Source organism: Cygnus atratus, chromosome 11, assembly GCF_013377495.2.
Source record: "Cygnus atratus isolate AKBS03 ecotype Queensland, Australia chromosome 11, CAtr_DNAZoo_HiC_assembly, whole genome shotgun sequence".
Taxonomy (NCBI): Eukaryota; Metazoa; Chordata; class Aves; order Anseriformes; family Anatidae; genus Cygnus; species Cygnus atratus.
This window is the reverse complement of record NC_066372.1, coordinates 9,092,143-9,107,437: the sequence shown is the minus strand read 5'-3', so window position 1 is coordinate 9,107,437 and position 15,295 is coordinate 9,092,143. Positions and strand designations below refer to the sequence as shown.

Sequence of the window (15,295 nt, the reverse complement as noted above, 5' to 3'; positions counted from 1 at the left end):
CCTCCAAAACCCCGCTCCAAAACACCAGGGACAAATTTGGTGTGCTTAGAGCCTAGTTCGTGCAAGGAAAACTGCCTCCTATGAGGTGGATAGATAGTGCACTTGTCTGGTGTGGCTTACAAAGCCCATGCCAACTTCATTTTAAAAGGAGAATCTTTCCCTGTGTTTAAGTATCTGCTTCTATATTAAAAAAAAAATACATATCCCACATGTGGATTTCACTAGTGAAATGCACCGACATCCATTCCACCCCTCTACCTTCTCTTGCACGCGCACACAAACGCGCACACAGAGCAGCTCTGTCAAATACTGGTTTGGTACTTAAGATGTTTTCTTCAATACTGAGAGGGAAAAATACATGAGCACAATCAACCCCAGCTAAGTAGCTCAGCAACACTTCCCAAAATCAAAGGTCCTTGGAGCTGGAAGACTAAGTGGATAAAAATTATCCACCAGGAGAAAAAAAATAAATAAAAAAACTAAAAGTTATATAATATATATTTATATATCTCAACAGACTGCTCATACCTTGGTTGTATTAACCGCAAAACACACGCGCTGCTTCTGCTTCTTCCTCTCGGATTGTGGAGCCGATCGCAAAACGGTTGGACGTGCCCCCTCTTCCCCACCCCAACAAGCGCACGCTGCAGGGTGCCTTACAGACCAGGGACAGGGCTGTGGGTGAGCGAGCGTCTTCCTCCAGTAAGAACAAAGACATCGTTTTTATTTACAAAAAAAGGAGAAAAAAGTTTCCACACAAAAGCACTACAATGATAACTCCCTTTGGTAAAAAGTGTAATAAATGTCTTCGTAGGTCTGTCTGTCGGTACTAATTCTCAAGCCACCTGGTACTATGGTACACAAGAAGCTAGTACAGTTATGCTAGCACATCAAGCATACTTCCTTTAATAAAAAAAAAAAAAGAAAAAAAACAAAAATTGACAATTTGTACATTTATTTACAAAAAAGGAGGGGAACATGTTAAAATTGTGTTGTTCTCTGTTGTGTGTGTGTACGTACATGTGTGTGAAAAGCTGGTGCATGGCACTAGGAGAGACTAGTAAACAAGCAGGTACAAAAAACAGTTCCACTGGCACTAGAAAGGACAGACCGATCTGCACTGGTTGAGTCCAGCATGGGAGGGAGGAGAGCCAAGTGAGAGGGATCGAGGGGCTGCTCTGTGAGGCCGGAGTGCCCGGGACCCCCCGCAGGAGCCCAGGCTGCTTGCCGCAGCGTGGCAGAGGAGAATCCAGTCCGCGACAGGCACCTCTGGGCTTCGGGACACATCCAGGCAAGGAAATCTGAAGACCACTGAGGCATCGGGGTGGTGGAGAGCCTCCTCCAGTTCTCTTCCCTCGCCGCTCAGGCCGCCGGGGAGTCAAGCCCCAACACTGCTGGTGCGTACGAGCTCGTTGTGTCTCTCTGGGACCGCTCAGCTCAGAGGAGGGTCCGTCCCTCCGGGGCGCATGCTGAAGTCAAGGGGCCGGCGGCCAGGGGTCCCAGCAGGCGCTGGTGGAGAGCCACGTTCCTACAGAGAAATCCCGCTGGTGACAGCTTGTACCAGCCACGCACTAGTCAAGTGGCCATGTTACGGAGATACACAGTGAGGGGAGAAAGGCATCTTCCTCGTTTCCTTGATGCGCACGCACACACACACATCTCCTGGGAGCTTCCCTGGCCCAGGGCGTTTACGGTGTCTTGAATATCGTGCCGTATTTGACACGGTACTTGTTAATGCTCACAAAGTGCAGGGTCTCTGTGTCACAGGAGGTGGTGCAGGGCACCAAGCCCTCCAACCCTTCGCCCATGAGCCACTTGCTTGTCTCGGCTGCCATCTCGCGGGTGACGTGCTCCTTGGTCCATTTGTCCACCCAGGCCTGGAACCGCTGGTGCAGCCGCTTGCTCACTCGTTCGTGGGACTGCAGAAACAGAAGAGGTGTTACGAGGAGGTGGCTCCGGCCCTCGAGCTGCGGCGCGACGCAGCTCTCGGCAGAGGAACCAGGCTGCGAGTCAACACAACCGCGGGGCGCAGCGCCTGAGGGAGTCGGGAACGCAGACGCTGACCCTTGCTAATGGCAGGGGAAGATGAAGATGCTGCCCCTGTCGCCCCCCCAGCAGCGAGCACACAAGCAGAGGCTGGGATAAGCAGAGCCCTGCACGCACGGGGCCAGCTCAACAGGCATCGTACGTGCTGGCAACACGATTGCTAGGGAAAATGAAGAACGGTTGAGAAGCGCTGGCTTAACAAAAGCAGCACGATAGGAAGAAGTGCGCGTGTTCTTGAGTCAGAGCATCTGTTTAGGGAATGTCAAATCAAGGACAGATGGCTTAAAACCATGGCTTAAAAACCGTGACTACAATCGTTACTTAAACCAGTAAATATAATTAAACCCTCAAGATTAAAACTGATGTATTTTATTATTTTCCTTCTCCTCCCAAAGGACTGCCCCTCTCTGAGTGTTAACCATTACCAACAAGTTTGTAGCTAACATGTAGCTTCTACGGCTCCTGCAGCAGTCTTCTGGGAGGCTTTGCTTCATGTCATATTCTTAAAAGTTCATTAATCTGACTCATGTTGGGATTCTCTGTGATGGCACGTAGCATCTTGTTTGAGAGAGAACTTTTCAAACTTTGGGCAAATTGAATTGGATAGATAAAAATTCTCAATAGTGGTATTTCAAAGACTCACTACTGAAACAGAACTCTTATCTGATGTGGATCCAAGTTTACCAAAATTACAACTAATTAAATAAAACCATTACTTGTATTACATCAGCAAGAAGTGGGTGAGAGTAGCTATTTTTTAAGTCTAAAGAAATGACAAACTGAGCTGTGGAGGGATGATTTACCGGGCAGGAAGCAGTGCACACCTCTCCCACTCCCTCATCTCCTAGTGAATTTTCTCAGTGGTCAGTAGTTTGCTCAGAAAAACAAATTAGTAAACTGAAAACAAACCTCTGCGGCTACAGAAGAGACTACTGCTGACAGAGCCTCTCAGGTACCTCTGCTTCTGACTGCTTAAGCCAGCAACTTTTGCCGGGATCTGGCATTTTTCGCTTTCTTTGACATTCTAAGCAATGGGATTCTGCTTAACATTTTGTTTTTCATAGATTATAATGAAATTAGAGTGAAGTACTTTAAACTCCAAGACTAAATAGCCGTACTGGAACTGGAGCTTGCTGCTAAAGCTCCCCATTTTTCTCCTTTGGGCAGGAATATTCCCACAGGACGAGAAAAGTGTCAGGGAATTCTGAGCACCAAATCACTTTTCTCCACCCAAATCATTCCTTGGGACCAGGACTCCGAAGTCCTGGAAGGGCACCCCTGGGGATTTCCTGCAGCCGGGACCTCCCTGCGCCCATCCTTGCCACAACAGCAGCGTCGTGGAGCTGCTGCCGCGTGTTTGCGGGGCTCTGCCGTGCGGAGCGACCTGAGGACTCCCGCTCCCAGTGACTGTGGGGACAGGAAACGCCGAGGGATGGTGCCCAGGGGGACACACTGGGGCAGAAAGCATTTGATGCTCTGCACCCTGATCGATTCCTCCCTGGGGAAGCCCTGGAAGAGCATGCGCTCTAGGAAGTCACCACGATAGCATGCAGAGGATGGGTCTTCCCTAAAGCAGGGGGACTGCTGCCCAGGGGAAACACCTCCTGGAAGAAATTTGAGAGCTAACAGTCGAAACCACTGCCCTACCGTAACAAAACTCTCTGGAGAAAAGGGAGGAGAGGTGGGAGGATGGTGAGAGCAAAAGGCAGAAGAAAAGATTACATCTTAGGAACGTTCAGAAGATCTTTAGTGTCTCGGGAGAACGCAATAGCACACCGTCCTCCCGGCAGCACAAAGATCGCTGAATGTTTCTGACTGGGACCCCGAGGACATTTCATCTGACTCTCCCCACCTGACTTTGGGAGCAAGGGGTACTGGGAAACACCAGCTGCCCGCCCCAGTTCTGCTCCCTCCTACCTGCTGAGCTCGCAGCAGAGCGGTCCTCCTGTACATGTAATCCTCCGATTTGATCACGTACACCATCTTATAGGAGTTCAGTTTGAATTTACACTCCAGCTTGTCCAAGCTCTCCACGTTCTCCATGGACTTCTTACTGTTTCCCTCCTTCCCTTCCTTCTCCTGCTGCTCCCGACCACGCTGACACTTACGGATCCGCCTCAGATTCCTGCAAACCAGAGAACCCCTCTTGGAATTAGTGCTCACCCTCCAGTGCTGCTAAGGCCGGAGGGAGCTGGTGGATCTGTGCTGGCCCCTCAAGAACCTGAGCTCGGATTAAGTTCCTTCAGGCTCAGACCCCTACGACAGGTCACTGGGTTTCTCTCTTGCTGAAACCACGGCTACGGCGCACTCAGCTCCCTGCTCACAAAAAGCCCTGATGTGGCACCCGCTGGTTTTAGCTGGAGGGTTCCCGTGAGCCGAGGCAGAACTGCCAACAAGCAGGCTGGCGAGTCCCCAGCCCTCTCTGCCGCCCGTGGCCCATGCTATCTCTCAGTCACTGGAGAGCAGGAGCCTGGGGTGGACCCACAGGCTTTTAGGATGAGCAGCAGCACGGTACCTCTGTGCCGCGCTGCCAGGGTCACGGCTGCTGTAGGGGCATTAAAGCAGAGGCGAGACCGAACAGCCAGCACCGCGAGAGCACAACGCTCTGCTTCTCATGGCCAGCCACGCAGCAGGCAGGGCTCCCGGCCACTCACCTCGGCAGGAAGACGGGTTTCTGGGCCAGGTGCTCCCGGAGCTCGGGGGAGGTAGAATCGGAGTTGACGTACCGCTCAACGTAGTCCGACCAGCGCTGGAAGCGAGCACACAACAATGTCAGCCACGGCTTGCCCACCAGACAACGTCGGGTGGGGTTAAGGAGGGTAAGCTGGAAGCTACACGGACAAACATTTTGGAAGGTTCCTTGTATGTCAATCCCCCAAAGGCAGGAACAACACTTCTCTCTATGGTTTTAAGGCTCCTCGAATACAAAACAAACCAAGAGGGATTTGCCTGCTCACACCAGTGAAAGCTTTACAGTGTTTCGTTGACATCTCTATCTTCTGCTAGCAGACCACAACAAGTCAGCTGGACTCCCTTGTCCGGCACACCTCTGACTGCCACAACCAGCTCTCTGGGCAAGCTGCTCTTACCTCTGCTTCTACTGGGTCATCCGAGTTCTCCTCTTCTGTGTCCAGCAGCTCAATGGTTAACTGAACTTGGCCTCTGCTCTGAATGAACATCAGCTACAAAGCAAAAGGCAGAAGGGATTCAGTAGGAGGTTTCAAACAGGAAAACAAATCCTCCACTTCTCACTGGGGCAAAGGAAGAATTAAGCAAGTTTGCATATTGTAAGGCAAAAAGTTGCGCTTCCTGCATTGCCGACAGCAAAGGGAAAACACTGGCAAATTGCACAGCCTTTGAGGAACATAACTAAAGCTTTGTGAAAAATCTTTTGGGGTTGATTTTGGAGTGGTATAGGTCCTTCTTGAGCCCCCAGCTTAATTCTGATGGCAAGGGAAGAGAGATTATACACACAGGCTTTTCTCCCAAGTACTTTACTAGCTCAAAAAGGGCCTGAACACTTCCTGCATTTTGGGCGAAGGCAGGATGGATTTGATTAGCACCATGCACCAGCTTTATTCAGCAACGCACAGAGTCAGCAATGATTTAATGCCCAGTCAGTCTTAGCAGATCTTTCCGCAGTCTGCAAAGGTTGAGACAAGACAAATGGGAAGGTCTGAGATAACAAATTAAAATTGGTGACAGCAAATCAGCCAGCACGATACAATCTAAAAATGCTCTGAAGCACACGGAGTATTCACTGCTGGTCCCAGAAACGTGTTCCTTCTCAAAGGCCCATTTCTGAGGGGCCCTCGCCAAAGCATTAACACCCCTGTGTGCCATTCCACTCTGCCTGCCTGGACTGGTACAGGTTCTGCCACAGACCAGCAGGAAAATCAGCTGTAAGCATGCTGGAAATGTCAGCAAAGAGCTGCTTCTGGGCACCAAAAGCTTGGGAACACACCACCAAAACGTTCATTTCAAGTTGCAGAGCTACAGAAAGCCTAGGAGACTTCAGCGCTTAGACAATGCTCTGTTTTCAAAGGACCAGCACCTTCTTACAGAGCATCCCCTTCACTGCTTGCTGCTTTTACGCCGAGGTTCGCAGCCCAGCCTTACCTTGAAGCAGTTCTCCTCCGACATGAGCTGCTCAGCTTTGCGCTGGTAGGTGGCCTCCAGAAGGGTACGAGAGGACTGCGAGGCGAGAAGGCCTCCCGTGGCTCCGTTGCTGTTCTCTGACAGGTAGAGGTCCGTGACCTGCACGCAGATCTCGTCGCTCACTATGTGCTGGAGCTGAGAAAAGGAAGAACACGGGGAAGGTGTTTGTGAGCGAAAAAAGCCAAAAAAGAAGAAATAGCCTTTGTGGTTGGGGCCTCCTTTTGCAAAAGGTATTTCTCTTCGCCTAAGGCACTCGGGAGAACTTGCTGTAACACGCAGAACCTGCATGACCTATCAAAACCCTGAGCACAGAAGCCAGCCGGAAGAGTGAGAAAGCCTCTGAAACCCCCTGGTGTAAGTGGCACCCAGCAGATTTTGACTTTAACGAAAAGCAGCATGCACAGCTGAGCGTACATCTTTATTTGCCTGCGTTATGGGTTTTAAAAATAAAAGCTACCGTGGATAAGGAGGTACTTGCTCACTGGAGTCTGCTGCATGCCCATCAGCATAGAATAGAAAGAAACTAAGACATAACCATGTGCTTCTGCCCTTGAATTAAAAAAATAGGGGAAAAAAAGGCTGAAAGTGCATGAGTTTAAGGCTACATTTTAGTAACTTCTTCCAGTTGCAGACGATCTCTGTGGCAACGTAAAAACACCACCACTATCTTTAAAAAACAAACAAAAAAAAAACCAACACACGTGGCTGGCAAATTGAAACTGCTCAGAGGAAAAAGCTACGGGCAGGGAACACCAATCAGCAAAAGGGTGGAAAGGACTGGTGCACCGTGGGGCTGTCCACAGCAAGGGTTTGCTTCTGCCTCTGAGGAGAGGGGTGGGAGATTTAAGATGGGATCCTTGCTTTGTACGAGTTTAAAATATGAAGTCGCTCAACTGTCTTTTCAATTCAGTGAATCTCTGCGCTGAAATAAAGAACTTCTGAAAAGCTGCTCTATTCTCCTGGAAGAGTAAAGGCCTCTCCAGCAATTCCATGTCCAGCCTCTTGCATCTGGTTTTGTTCTTTCCACTACAAAAAGGCACACCAAGAATTTTTCCCTTGGTCGCACATTCTTCCTATATGCCCAACAAAAGGACTGGAGTTTATTCGCCAGACTGAGCTACTCAAACAGCCAGATAAAAGAGACAAAGCTTTTTAGAAAAGGCATGCACTGCTCCTACAACACTGAAAAAAATTAATTATTTAAATGCTATTTAATTCTTTTTCAAAGTTGAAGCACGATTAGCTCAGGAAACACTTTGAAGTTGAATACTGATATCCCTAAAGCTCCTGGAAAACAAAGGGAGAACTCCACATGCACACAAAAGCTAGTCTCGATGATTTAAATACACCAGGAATTACCTTTCATCACCTCTCCTTACATCAGCCTTTGAGCTGGGTTAAAAAATCTCCACAGTTCTGCTGCTTACTCGTGACCTGCTGGTTTTAGGCAAGCGACACCACACACACACACGCTTCAGGAAGCCCCCAGCCTCTTTTCCCCAGCCGCCTCCCAGCCTTCGCGGGCAGTCACCTGTCGAACGATGCTCTGAATCAGCTTGTCCATGGTGAAGGCGATGTAGGCGTGAATGGTGAACATCTCGCGCAGGGAGTCCTCGTACTGCGACGAGTCCATGTTCCCGTCCAGCAGATTGCGCACCATGTCCAGGAAGGCCGGGTAGTAATCCTCCACGTCGATGTCCACTGCACCGAGAGAGAGCAGGAGATGAACACACAGCCCCCAGGAAGGGTCCTTCCCACGAACAGCCCTGCTTCTAGGAGCAAACGGGCCGAGGGTTTTGGTCCTCAGACCGCTCTACCCACTTCAGCTGGAGAGTTGTGGGAATTTCCCTTTACAGACAGCTTTTAATCAGAGAACTCAAGGGTGTTTAAGATACACCGGTGTAAAATGAAAGCTGGTATGAAACAGCTGCTGCATATTACTGTTCTGCTACGAATCCCACCTGCCCCACACCTTCCCTTCTCCCTCTACTCCCTGCTGCCCCGCGATAGCAGAAATGAGATGTCTTCAAGCATCACCGCTGCCCGAAGACACCAAGCAAGCGCTGCCAACAGGCTACAAAGAGAAGCCAACCCCAACCTCACACCCCAGGTCACTCACTGGGCTCCTTCAGCCGCAGCTGGATGGCAGGGCTCTCGCTCTTGTCTCGCTTTATGCCCAGCACTTCCCTCTCCCACTCCCTTTCCCGTGTCTCCTCTTCGATCTGCCGCTCGGCCTGGGTGCAGATCCTCAGCAGCCGCAAGCACAGGATCTGATGCAGCCGCATGAAAATGTACCAGTTGCTGTTCACATAGAAGAGGTTGTAGACCTCATCCATGCCCCGCAGCTTCTGGGCCGTTGTGTTGTTGAACATCAGCTTGGTTTTGGGAGGGCTGCCCCCAACACCATTGTGCTTTTTCGCAGCTCCAGTAGCTTCGTCCACGTCCATTTCTTCCTCTTCCTCCTCTTCCACGTCAGAGAGTTCACCTCGCTGAGCAAACAGCAGGTCTGGAATGAAGTGGTACATAATCTGCTTGATTTTGTACTTGTCCTCTTTCTGGATTCCTGTCTGCCGCTTCACGTGGTGGATGATGAGCGAGGCGGCATCTTCCAGGATCTGCTTGTCTTCGTAGGCTAACGATAGGTGTGGGCCTGTGGGTACGCCGGCGTTGTCTTCCGAAGCCTGCTCTTGCCTCTACGAACGAGAAACACAGGGCACAGTTAGTCCCACGAACACCTCCCCCTGCCCACAAACCTCTCAGAAAGCTCTCCCAGCACTGCTGCGCCCCCTTGGAAGAGAGGAAGCGACCAGACCTGCCGCCCACTGGGAGCAGGAGGTTCTTTGCAACAGATGCCACAAGTTCGCAAACACTTCTCCTGTTTACGCACATTTTCCATCCCATTTCTGTCCAGAACCAGTCCACCTGCTGCCAACAGCATAACAACCCCCCCCCCCCCCCAAACACAAACATCTCCACGTATCCAAACACAGAGAGCGCAGCCCCTTTCCAGGTGAGCATCCTGCTTCTCCAACCTCCCCAGCATCGAGTGCTGGGGAAAGGAACTGAAACCACACACAAAGACCATATGAGCTTAAGGGAAGGAAACTATTGGTGACATTCTTACCTCATCATAGATGCTTTCAATCTCATTGAGGAGACTCTTTGACCTCAGGACCTTGGTATCGTTCTGCTTGAAGTTGATGCCCTGGTGGTCCAAGGATTTCAGGTAATATTTCTCATTCTGCTCCCGCCACACTTTATTAAACCCTCGCTGGGCTTCTCGCCACTCTTCCTCTTTCATCTTTAACCTTGAATCAAGAAAACAAGAGTGAGATAAGAGACATAAAGGTCCCACTCTGAGCACGCAGAGGAAACCTAAGCCCTAGGAAATGTGCATAAATGTAAAACTCCTTTCTGTAGGATGGTTTTCAGGAGGAGTACACTACACATGCTCTTCTGAATAAACCCCTTTGCACACCTGAGCTTCCTGGGAACAGACTCCAATACCTCCACTCAGTATCTCAAGCAGAGCACCCGATGCAGCCAGCTGTCCTACACAGCCATGGCGGCTCGAGACCTGTCCCCGAGAAGAATGTCCTCGCAACAGGGTAGGCAAACTGTGACCTTGCAGGCACCAGCAGCAAGGCAGCTTCCCTCAACCGTCAGAGCCCTGAGACACAGCAGCCAGTCCCCAAGAGACGGTAAGCATCTGGGGAAGATGATCTCCTTCTAACTGGTTTTACAGTTGCTGTGTTCTCAGGGAGCACTTTGCTGTTTACACGCCAAGAGGGCAAGCAGAACATGTTACTTTATTAGACATGTACACAGCCATCTGCTTACACACTTCCTCGCACGTCCCCAAGGAGCTGCAGCATCCACTCCCTTTTCGTGACCAGGGGGTTGACAACAGAAAACCAACAGGGAATCTGAGCACAGTACAGGCACCGCAATCTGAGCCCAGGGTCACGTACAGCAGCGGGATTTGGAAAGGGATAGGATTTAGCTGTGAACAATACACATGGCACAGCGAGCTTCCTCACCTTACCCGTGGCGCTGATGCTGCTGTGCACAGGTTGAGGAGGAAACAAGGTTTAAGGGGAGACGAGAAAAGCTGAGCTGGTGACATTTGTGTTTCAGGAGGTTAATTCCCTGCTTCTGGGTGATAGTTATGACATACAGCAACCGATCAGCACATAAAATGCATTTCTCAAGTCCCATTGTTGTGCAGGTTAAACCCGTTAGGGGCAGAAATTAGCTACATTTAGCTCTGGATCACCTATCGTGCGTTAAATACCCTGCGGTAATTACCCCCCCGAAGGGCTGTGTCAGAGCAGTACCTTTTCAGCACGATGGGAACAGCAACAGAGGGGTTCTTCCGAAGCCCATCGATGATGTCGGCTGCTTTGTCAGCATATATCCTCTGGAGAGCCTTGCGGTGGATCACCTCCGAGGTGCCGCCCAGGGTGTTGTCCAGTCGGAATTTGGCCTGCTCCTCGGCAGACAAGCGTGAGAGTTTCTTCTGGATTGCCTCAAGGACGCGGATTGTTGCCAGGTTGGTCTCCAAGACAACATCCAGCTGAAGGGAGCGGTGCGTTAGGCAGAGGTGAACAGATAAAACGTGACACTTTACAGAGAGCAACGGTGAAGGGACACGAAACAAGAAGCCACGCGTGTTTAACGAGGTGTACTCAGGCTGTGGTGTCCACATTTGGCTGTGCTAAAATAATCCAAATGTATTTTATCTGCTACCTCGATAATACTGCATCAGAATTTAAAGGCTACCAGAACGATACTGTTAGGGAATTACATTTTCCATAAGGGAACAGAACACAATTGACAGTTCCTCTACAAAAGGACGTGACAAATGTGAGCACATCCAGGTAATTGCCAAGCTAACTCTCATTTCGAGGCAGGATGTCAATCACTTAACATCCTGAACGGATCGCTTTTCAGATTATTACAGGGGAAAGCATCCTCTTGTGCTTTACGTGGGCAGTAAGGACAAAAAAAAAGATGCATTGATTATACACTAGCCATTGAACAATTTCATCTGGAGCAATAGGAACAGAGCTCGGTGCAAAGAGTGAGGGGCAGGGACAGCTTGGAGTGAGATGTGGGTACTCAGCTGCTGCCTCTTGCTTTAAGAGAACACGAGCTTTTATGCAGAAAATGGGTGACAAAATAAAAACAGACCGTACCAGGCAGTATTGAGGATGTAAATGTATCAAGATCATTCACAGAGCCCCGCGGTTTCCAAGGCAGCGATGAGGGAAAACCCCCTTACCTCAAAGCGCTCATCCTCACACCTGTAGATGTGCTCTTCGTATTGTGTCTTCTTGGAGCTCACAAACGTGGAGTCTTCAGACCAGGAAGGGAAGGAGACCCAGGTGTCGTTCAAAACCTTTGAGTAAGAGAGGGAAAGACAAACGTCACAGGCAGGCTTCTGAGTGGGGTGGCACAGGACTGCAAGATATTCAGCTGCTGATGGAGATCTAAAATTGTCTCCCTTCCACAGCCCAGTGTTCACAGGGCAACCCCAAACAGCCAGGGCTGAAACATCGCTGCCGTCTGGAAAATTCATCAGGTGGAGCTGCGAGAAAAAACTTGCAAGGGAGGAAAAAAAGTGAGGCGAAAGGAGCTTTCCCGTTACTTCGGGTGAGCCAGCTGGCTGCGGCTCACTTGTCACACATCTGATTCATCACCGACAACACTGGGTGGTCATCACATTAAGCATGACTGTTAGGACACGGTTTCTACCTCCAACTAAGGCTAATTAGGAATATAAATCCATACCCCAGCAACGCTTTTCCCGACAAAGATGCTGAGCACCTGCAGTTTTCACCGCCTCCGAAGCAGGAACAGAGCATTTAAAAGAAGCCTCCGAGAGGCCAAAGGCAACGAAAGGAGGATTTTGGCAGGCAACCTTCAAAGTCAAGCCCAATTTTCATAAACCTGAAGCCTGAAGAACTGAGTCATTAGATTCCCACAGAAAGAAAAGTTTGTAACTGCATCACACACAAGACACTTTTGGGAGACAAGTCAGGACTTAGATTAAAACCTCGCAATTATTTCTTACCCGGGTTGTGTTCACCAACCATCCTGCCACCATTTCAGCTAACCACGTATCACTGCTGAGTGCTCGATTTGGTCACCTGCACTCGCTCGCTCACCCCAAAACACTGCCTTTGACACCAGTGAAGGACCAGGATCAGCCAGTACCACTCCCACTTCGACCACAAGCTCATCCCAACACCTGAAAGGGCTCCACGAGTCCATCTGATGCTGCAGCACTGCGTCGGGAGGCCAGCTTTGCCTCTTGACCACCAACGCTACCTGCAGGGAGCAGATTTCCTGCAGCAGCACCCCTTTTCTCAACACAGGTCCTCTGAGCATTTCAGGGGGAAAGAAAGAGGCACGTGAGGGATACGCAGGAGAACCTGTCTGCAGAAAGCGTGACTTTCTTTTAAGCTTGGACTAGAGACAACTCTGAAAGCAGGCGAAACGGGAATTTGGTTAGAAGGGCAGCGGTATTCTTAATTTACATACTCCTTTGTAAAAGATGCCTGAGATCACATTAAGACAATACAGAAAACTTGTTCTGACATTTCCCTTCCTAAGTTTGTAATCTGAACGTTCTTCTCACACGCATACTACGTAAAACATTGTACACATCTAATGCCCCTGTATTTTATTTCAGTATTTAAACCCCACAAACTTTTTTTTCCAGCTGCTCCCCGGTGCTTCGTGCAACTCTGTCACAAGCACAGCTGGAGAAGAGCAGAGGGCATCAGAGCCACGTGGGCATCGCAGCTCCCTGCCAGCTGCGGGCACAGCCCATTCCTAGACTGAAGCCTCACCTTGTGAAATCGCTTCTGGATACAATCCACACGTTTGCAAGAAAGCAGAGTGCTCCCTCGCCACCAGGAGCACCTCAGGGTGCACTCACCTCGGGCCCCAACACGTTTTGCAGAGAGCCCGAGCCAGGATGGTGTGCCCGTGCACGTGCGAGAGGCAGCCAGCACGATGCACGGATGTGCCCTGAAATCCCCCAAACCCTCCCAAGTGCCAGGATACAAAGTAAATTCCCCCCATCCTGACCTTCAGGTCCCCTCAGCCTCTCTCCATCCCTCCGAGGAGGCTGGGAATAGCCTTCCTCTGCCCCGTGTTCCCCGTCTTAGCACACCTTACCTCTTTACACAGCGGCGTCCGCCCCGTGCACTTGGGTTGCTGGTAGCTCTTGGGCAAGGCGCGGTAGCTGGAGCCCAGTCTTTTGCAGGAGGCATAGTCTATCTCCATGGCAATCCCCTCAGTGGCCCGTTCCTTCGGATACGTCTCCATGTGAACAGACTCTTTATACCCCAAAAAGTTTTTAAACCAAGTGAACAACTCTGGGAATTTCCTAAAAATAAAATGAATGAAGTGAAAAAGTAGCAGAGTAGAGATCAGGCAGTGCTGAGCTGTGATACTGAGGTTACAACTGCTTGCTATGGACACGCAGCGCCCAAGACGCCCCTCTGATTTATCAGCCTGCTGCGAGAGGACCCTCTCCCTTCCATCGCACTCCCACGGAGCCCGACAAAATGGGAACCGAGTACCTGTCTGCTGATCGGGTTGTGGACTGCACCTGGGCCAACCAAAATACCTCAGCAGCAAACCCAAGCCCAGGTCCCTAGGTGTCTGCCAGCGTTCCTAACCTTAAAACAGAGCTTTACTTCCCAAGTTGGAAAGCAGCAAGAAAAAAAAAGAGGTGTTTTCTGAACTTATTAGCCTAAAATAGTGCACCTGTTCAGCTCCGCTTATCTCGCACAGAGCTCCAGCAATAGGAGAAGTTGAACCTGTTACTGAAGCTAATTGAATCACCGCTCATTTACTGCTTCTTCGTTACGTGACAGCTGCTAATGTCCGACTCTGGAAGAAGAGAATTGCATTACTCCATTCCCAGCGCAGACATTCATCCCTACAGCTGGGAGCACAGATGGTGGATGGGAGAGATGCAGATTTTTTTGGTTGGATACTTCACCTTTCCTAGCCAGAACCAGCATCCCCCTGATACCTAATTCCAGGAGGAGTGCAAGCTCCTCGGGGCCACTTCTTTGCGCAGCAGCCAGTGTAACGGGGTCCCAAACCCCATGTACATTGCTATTGCCTTCTCCTGCAGAACTGGGAGCTCAATTCACAGAAAAAAGGAGCATTTATCTTGCTGCCTGAAGTTGACGAGAGGATAATTATTACAGGGGTTTTAGGTGATTAATACAGAGTTGTTCTGTGCAGCACGGGCACTTGCGGAAGTTATAATTTCTATTTAAACTGTAGTATTGATTATCAGTTTTGGCTTCAGGACAGAACTCAGCTGCCTTTTGCTTTTTTGTAATTTTAATGGGTTTGTATGAGCACTTCTTTTAGGGGGCATTTCCTATGTAATTAGGCCGTCGATTTTTTTCTCGAGTGAAATAATCCATGATTCTAGAGCAAGACACCGCAGCAACATGCTGCTGAGTAATTCTGTTCGCTCTTCTGAAAAAGGAAAAGACAAAAAGCAGAACCAGCTCTGCTCCTGAACACTGCTTGCCATTGCTGGAAATCTCCAAAAAACTCTCCCACCTCTTCTTGGATAAGGAAGGAAAGAGGGAGCGTGAAGTCAGAAGGAAAACCAAAGCAGGGCGCTAATTGTTCTGCTCCAATGAAGGAAAAGTCTGAAAATGTAAAGCATGCGGCACCTGCACAGAATGAACCATCGAGGGGCTTCCAGGAGCTACCAGCATCTTCCTGCCCCCCACAGCAGCGCGTGCAGCACCTGAGAGTGGACATTCCCGGCGCTCAGGCTGGGCTGGAGGAAACAGGAGACCTTGGCTGCACAGCAGCAACTCATGCAGTCGCTCCGTGGGCAGGCAATTTAAAAGGTGGCAGGCTACACAGATAAAAGTCGAGCCAACCAATGGCGGAGGAAGTGGGCAGCGTGGGGGGCTTCACCTTGGACAGCTCAAAAAACCGCTGCCTGGCTCCCCCTGTGCCACATGACCACAGAGGTCAGCATTTCTTTCCTGGCTCTGCAACAGGAACAGACTGATGGGATCGAACTTCTCCCCTCAAG

The 15,295-nt window shown here is 50.1% G+C and overlaps 1 protein-coding gene across 2 annotated transcripts in view; it reads right to left on the bottom strand.

Moving 5' to 3' along the window:
- Nucleotides 1-677: 677 nt before the first annotated feature.
- SIN3A (SIN3 transcription regulator family member A) overlaps nucleotides 678-15,295 on the bottom strand; it is a 30,283-nt gene continuing 15,665 nt past the window's right edge. Inside the window, exons 11-21 of one of the 2 annotated variants that reach the window (XM_035554088.2) lie at nucleotides 13,393-13,603; nucleotides 11,489-11,605; nucleotides 10,542-10,780; nucleotides 9,329-9,512; nucleotides 8,324-8,897; nucleotides 7,736-7,905; nucleotides 6,166-6,339; nucleotides 5,136-5,228; nucleotides 4,701-4,795; nucleotides 3,964-4,171; nucleotides 678-1,919 (exon numbers count right to left, since the gene is read on the bottom strand). In XM_035554088.2, coding sequence (XP_035409981.1) covers nucleotides 1,689-1,919; nucleotides 3,964-4,171; nucleotides 4,701-4,795; nucleotides 5,136-5,228; nucleotides 6,166-6,339; nucleotides 7,736-7,905; nucleotides 8,324-8,897; nucleotides 9,329-9,512; nucleotides 10,542-10,780; nucleotides 11,489-11,605; nucleotides 13,393-13,603 — 2,296 coding nt within the window. In that variant the 3' untranslated portion in view covers nucleotides 678-1,688. The remainder of the gene's footprint in view (nucleotides 1,920-3,963; nucleotides 4,172-4,700; nucleotides 4,796-5,135; nucleotides 5,229-6,165; nucleotides 6,340-7,735; nucleotides 7,906-8,323; nucleotides 8,898-9,328; nucleotides 9,513-10,541; nucleotides 10,781-11,488; nucleotides 11,606-13,392; nucleotides 13,604-15,295) is intronic. The other variant, XM_050713011.1, reaches the window with a different exon arrangement.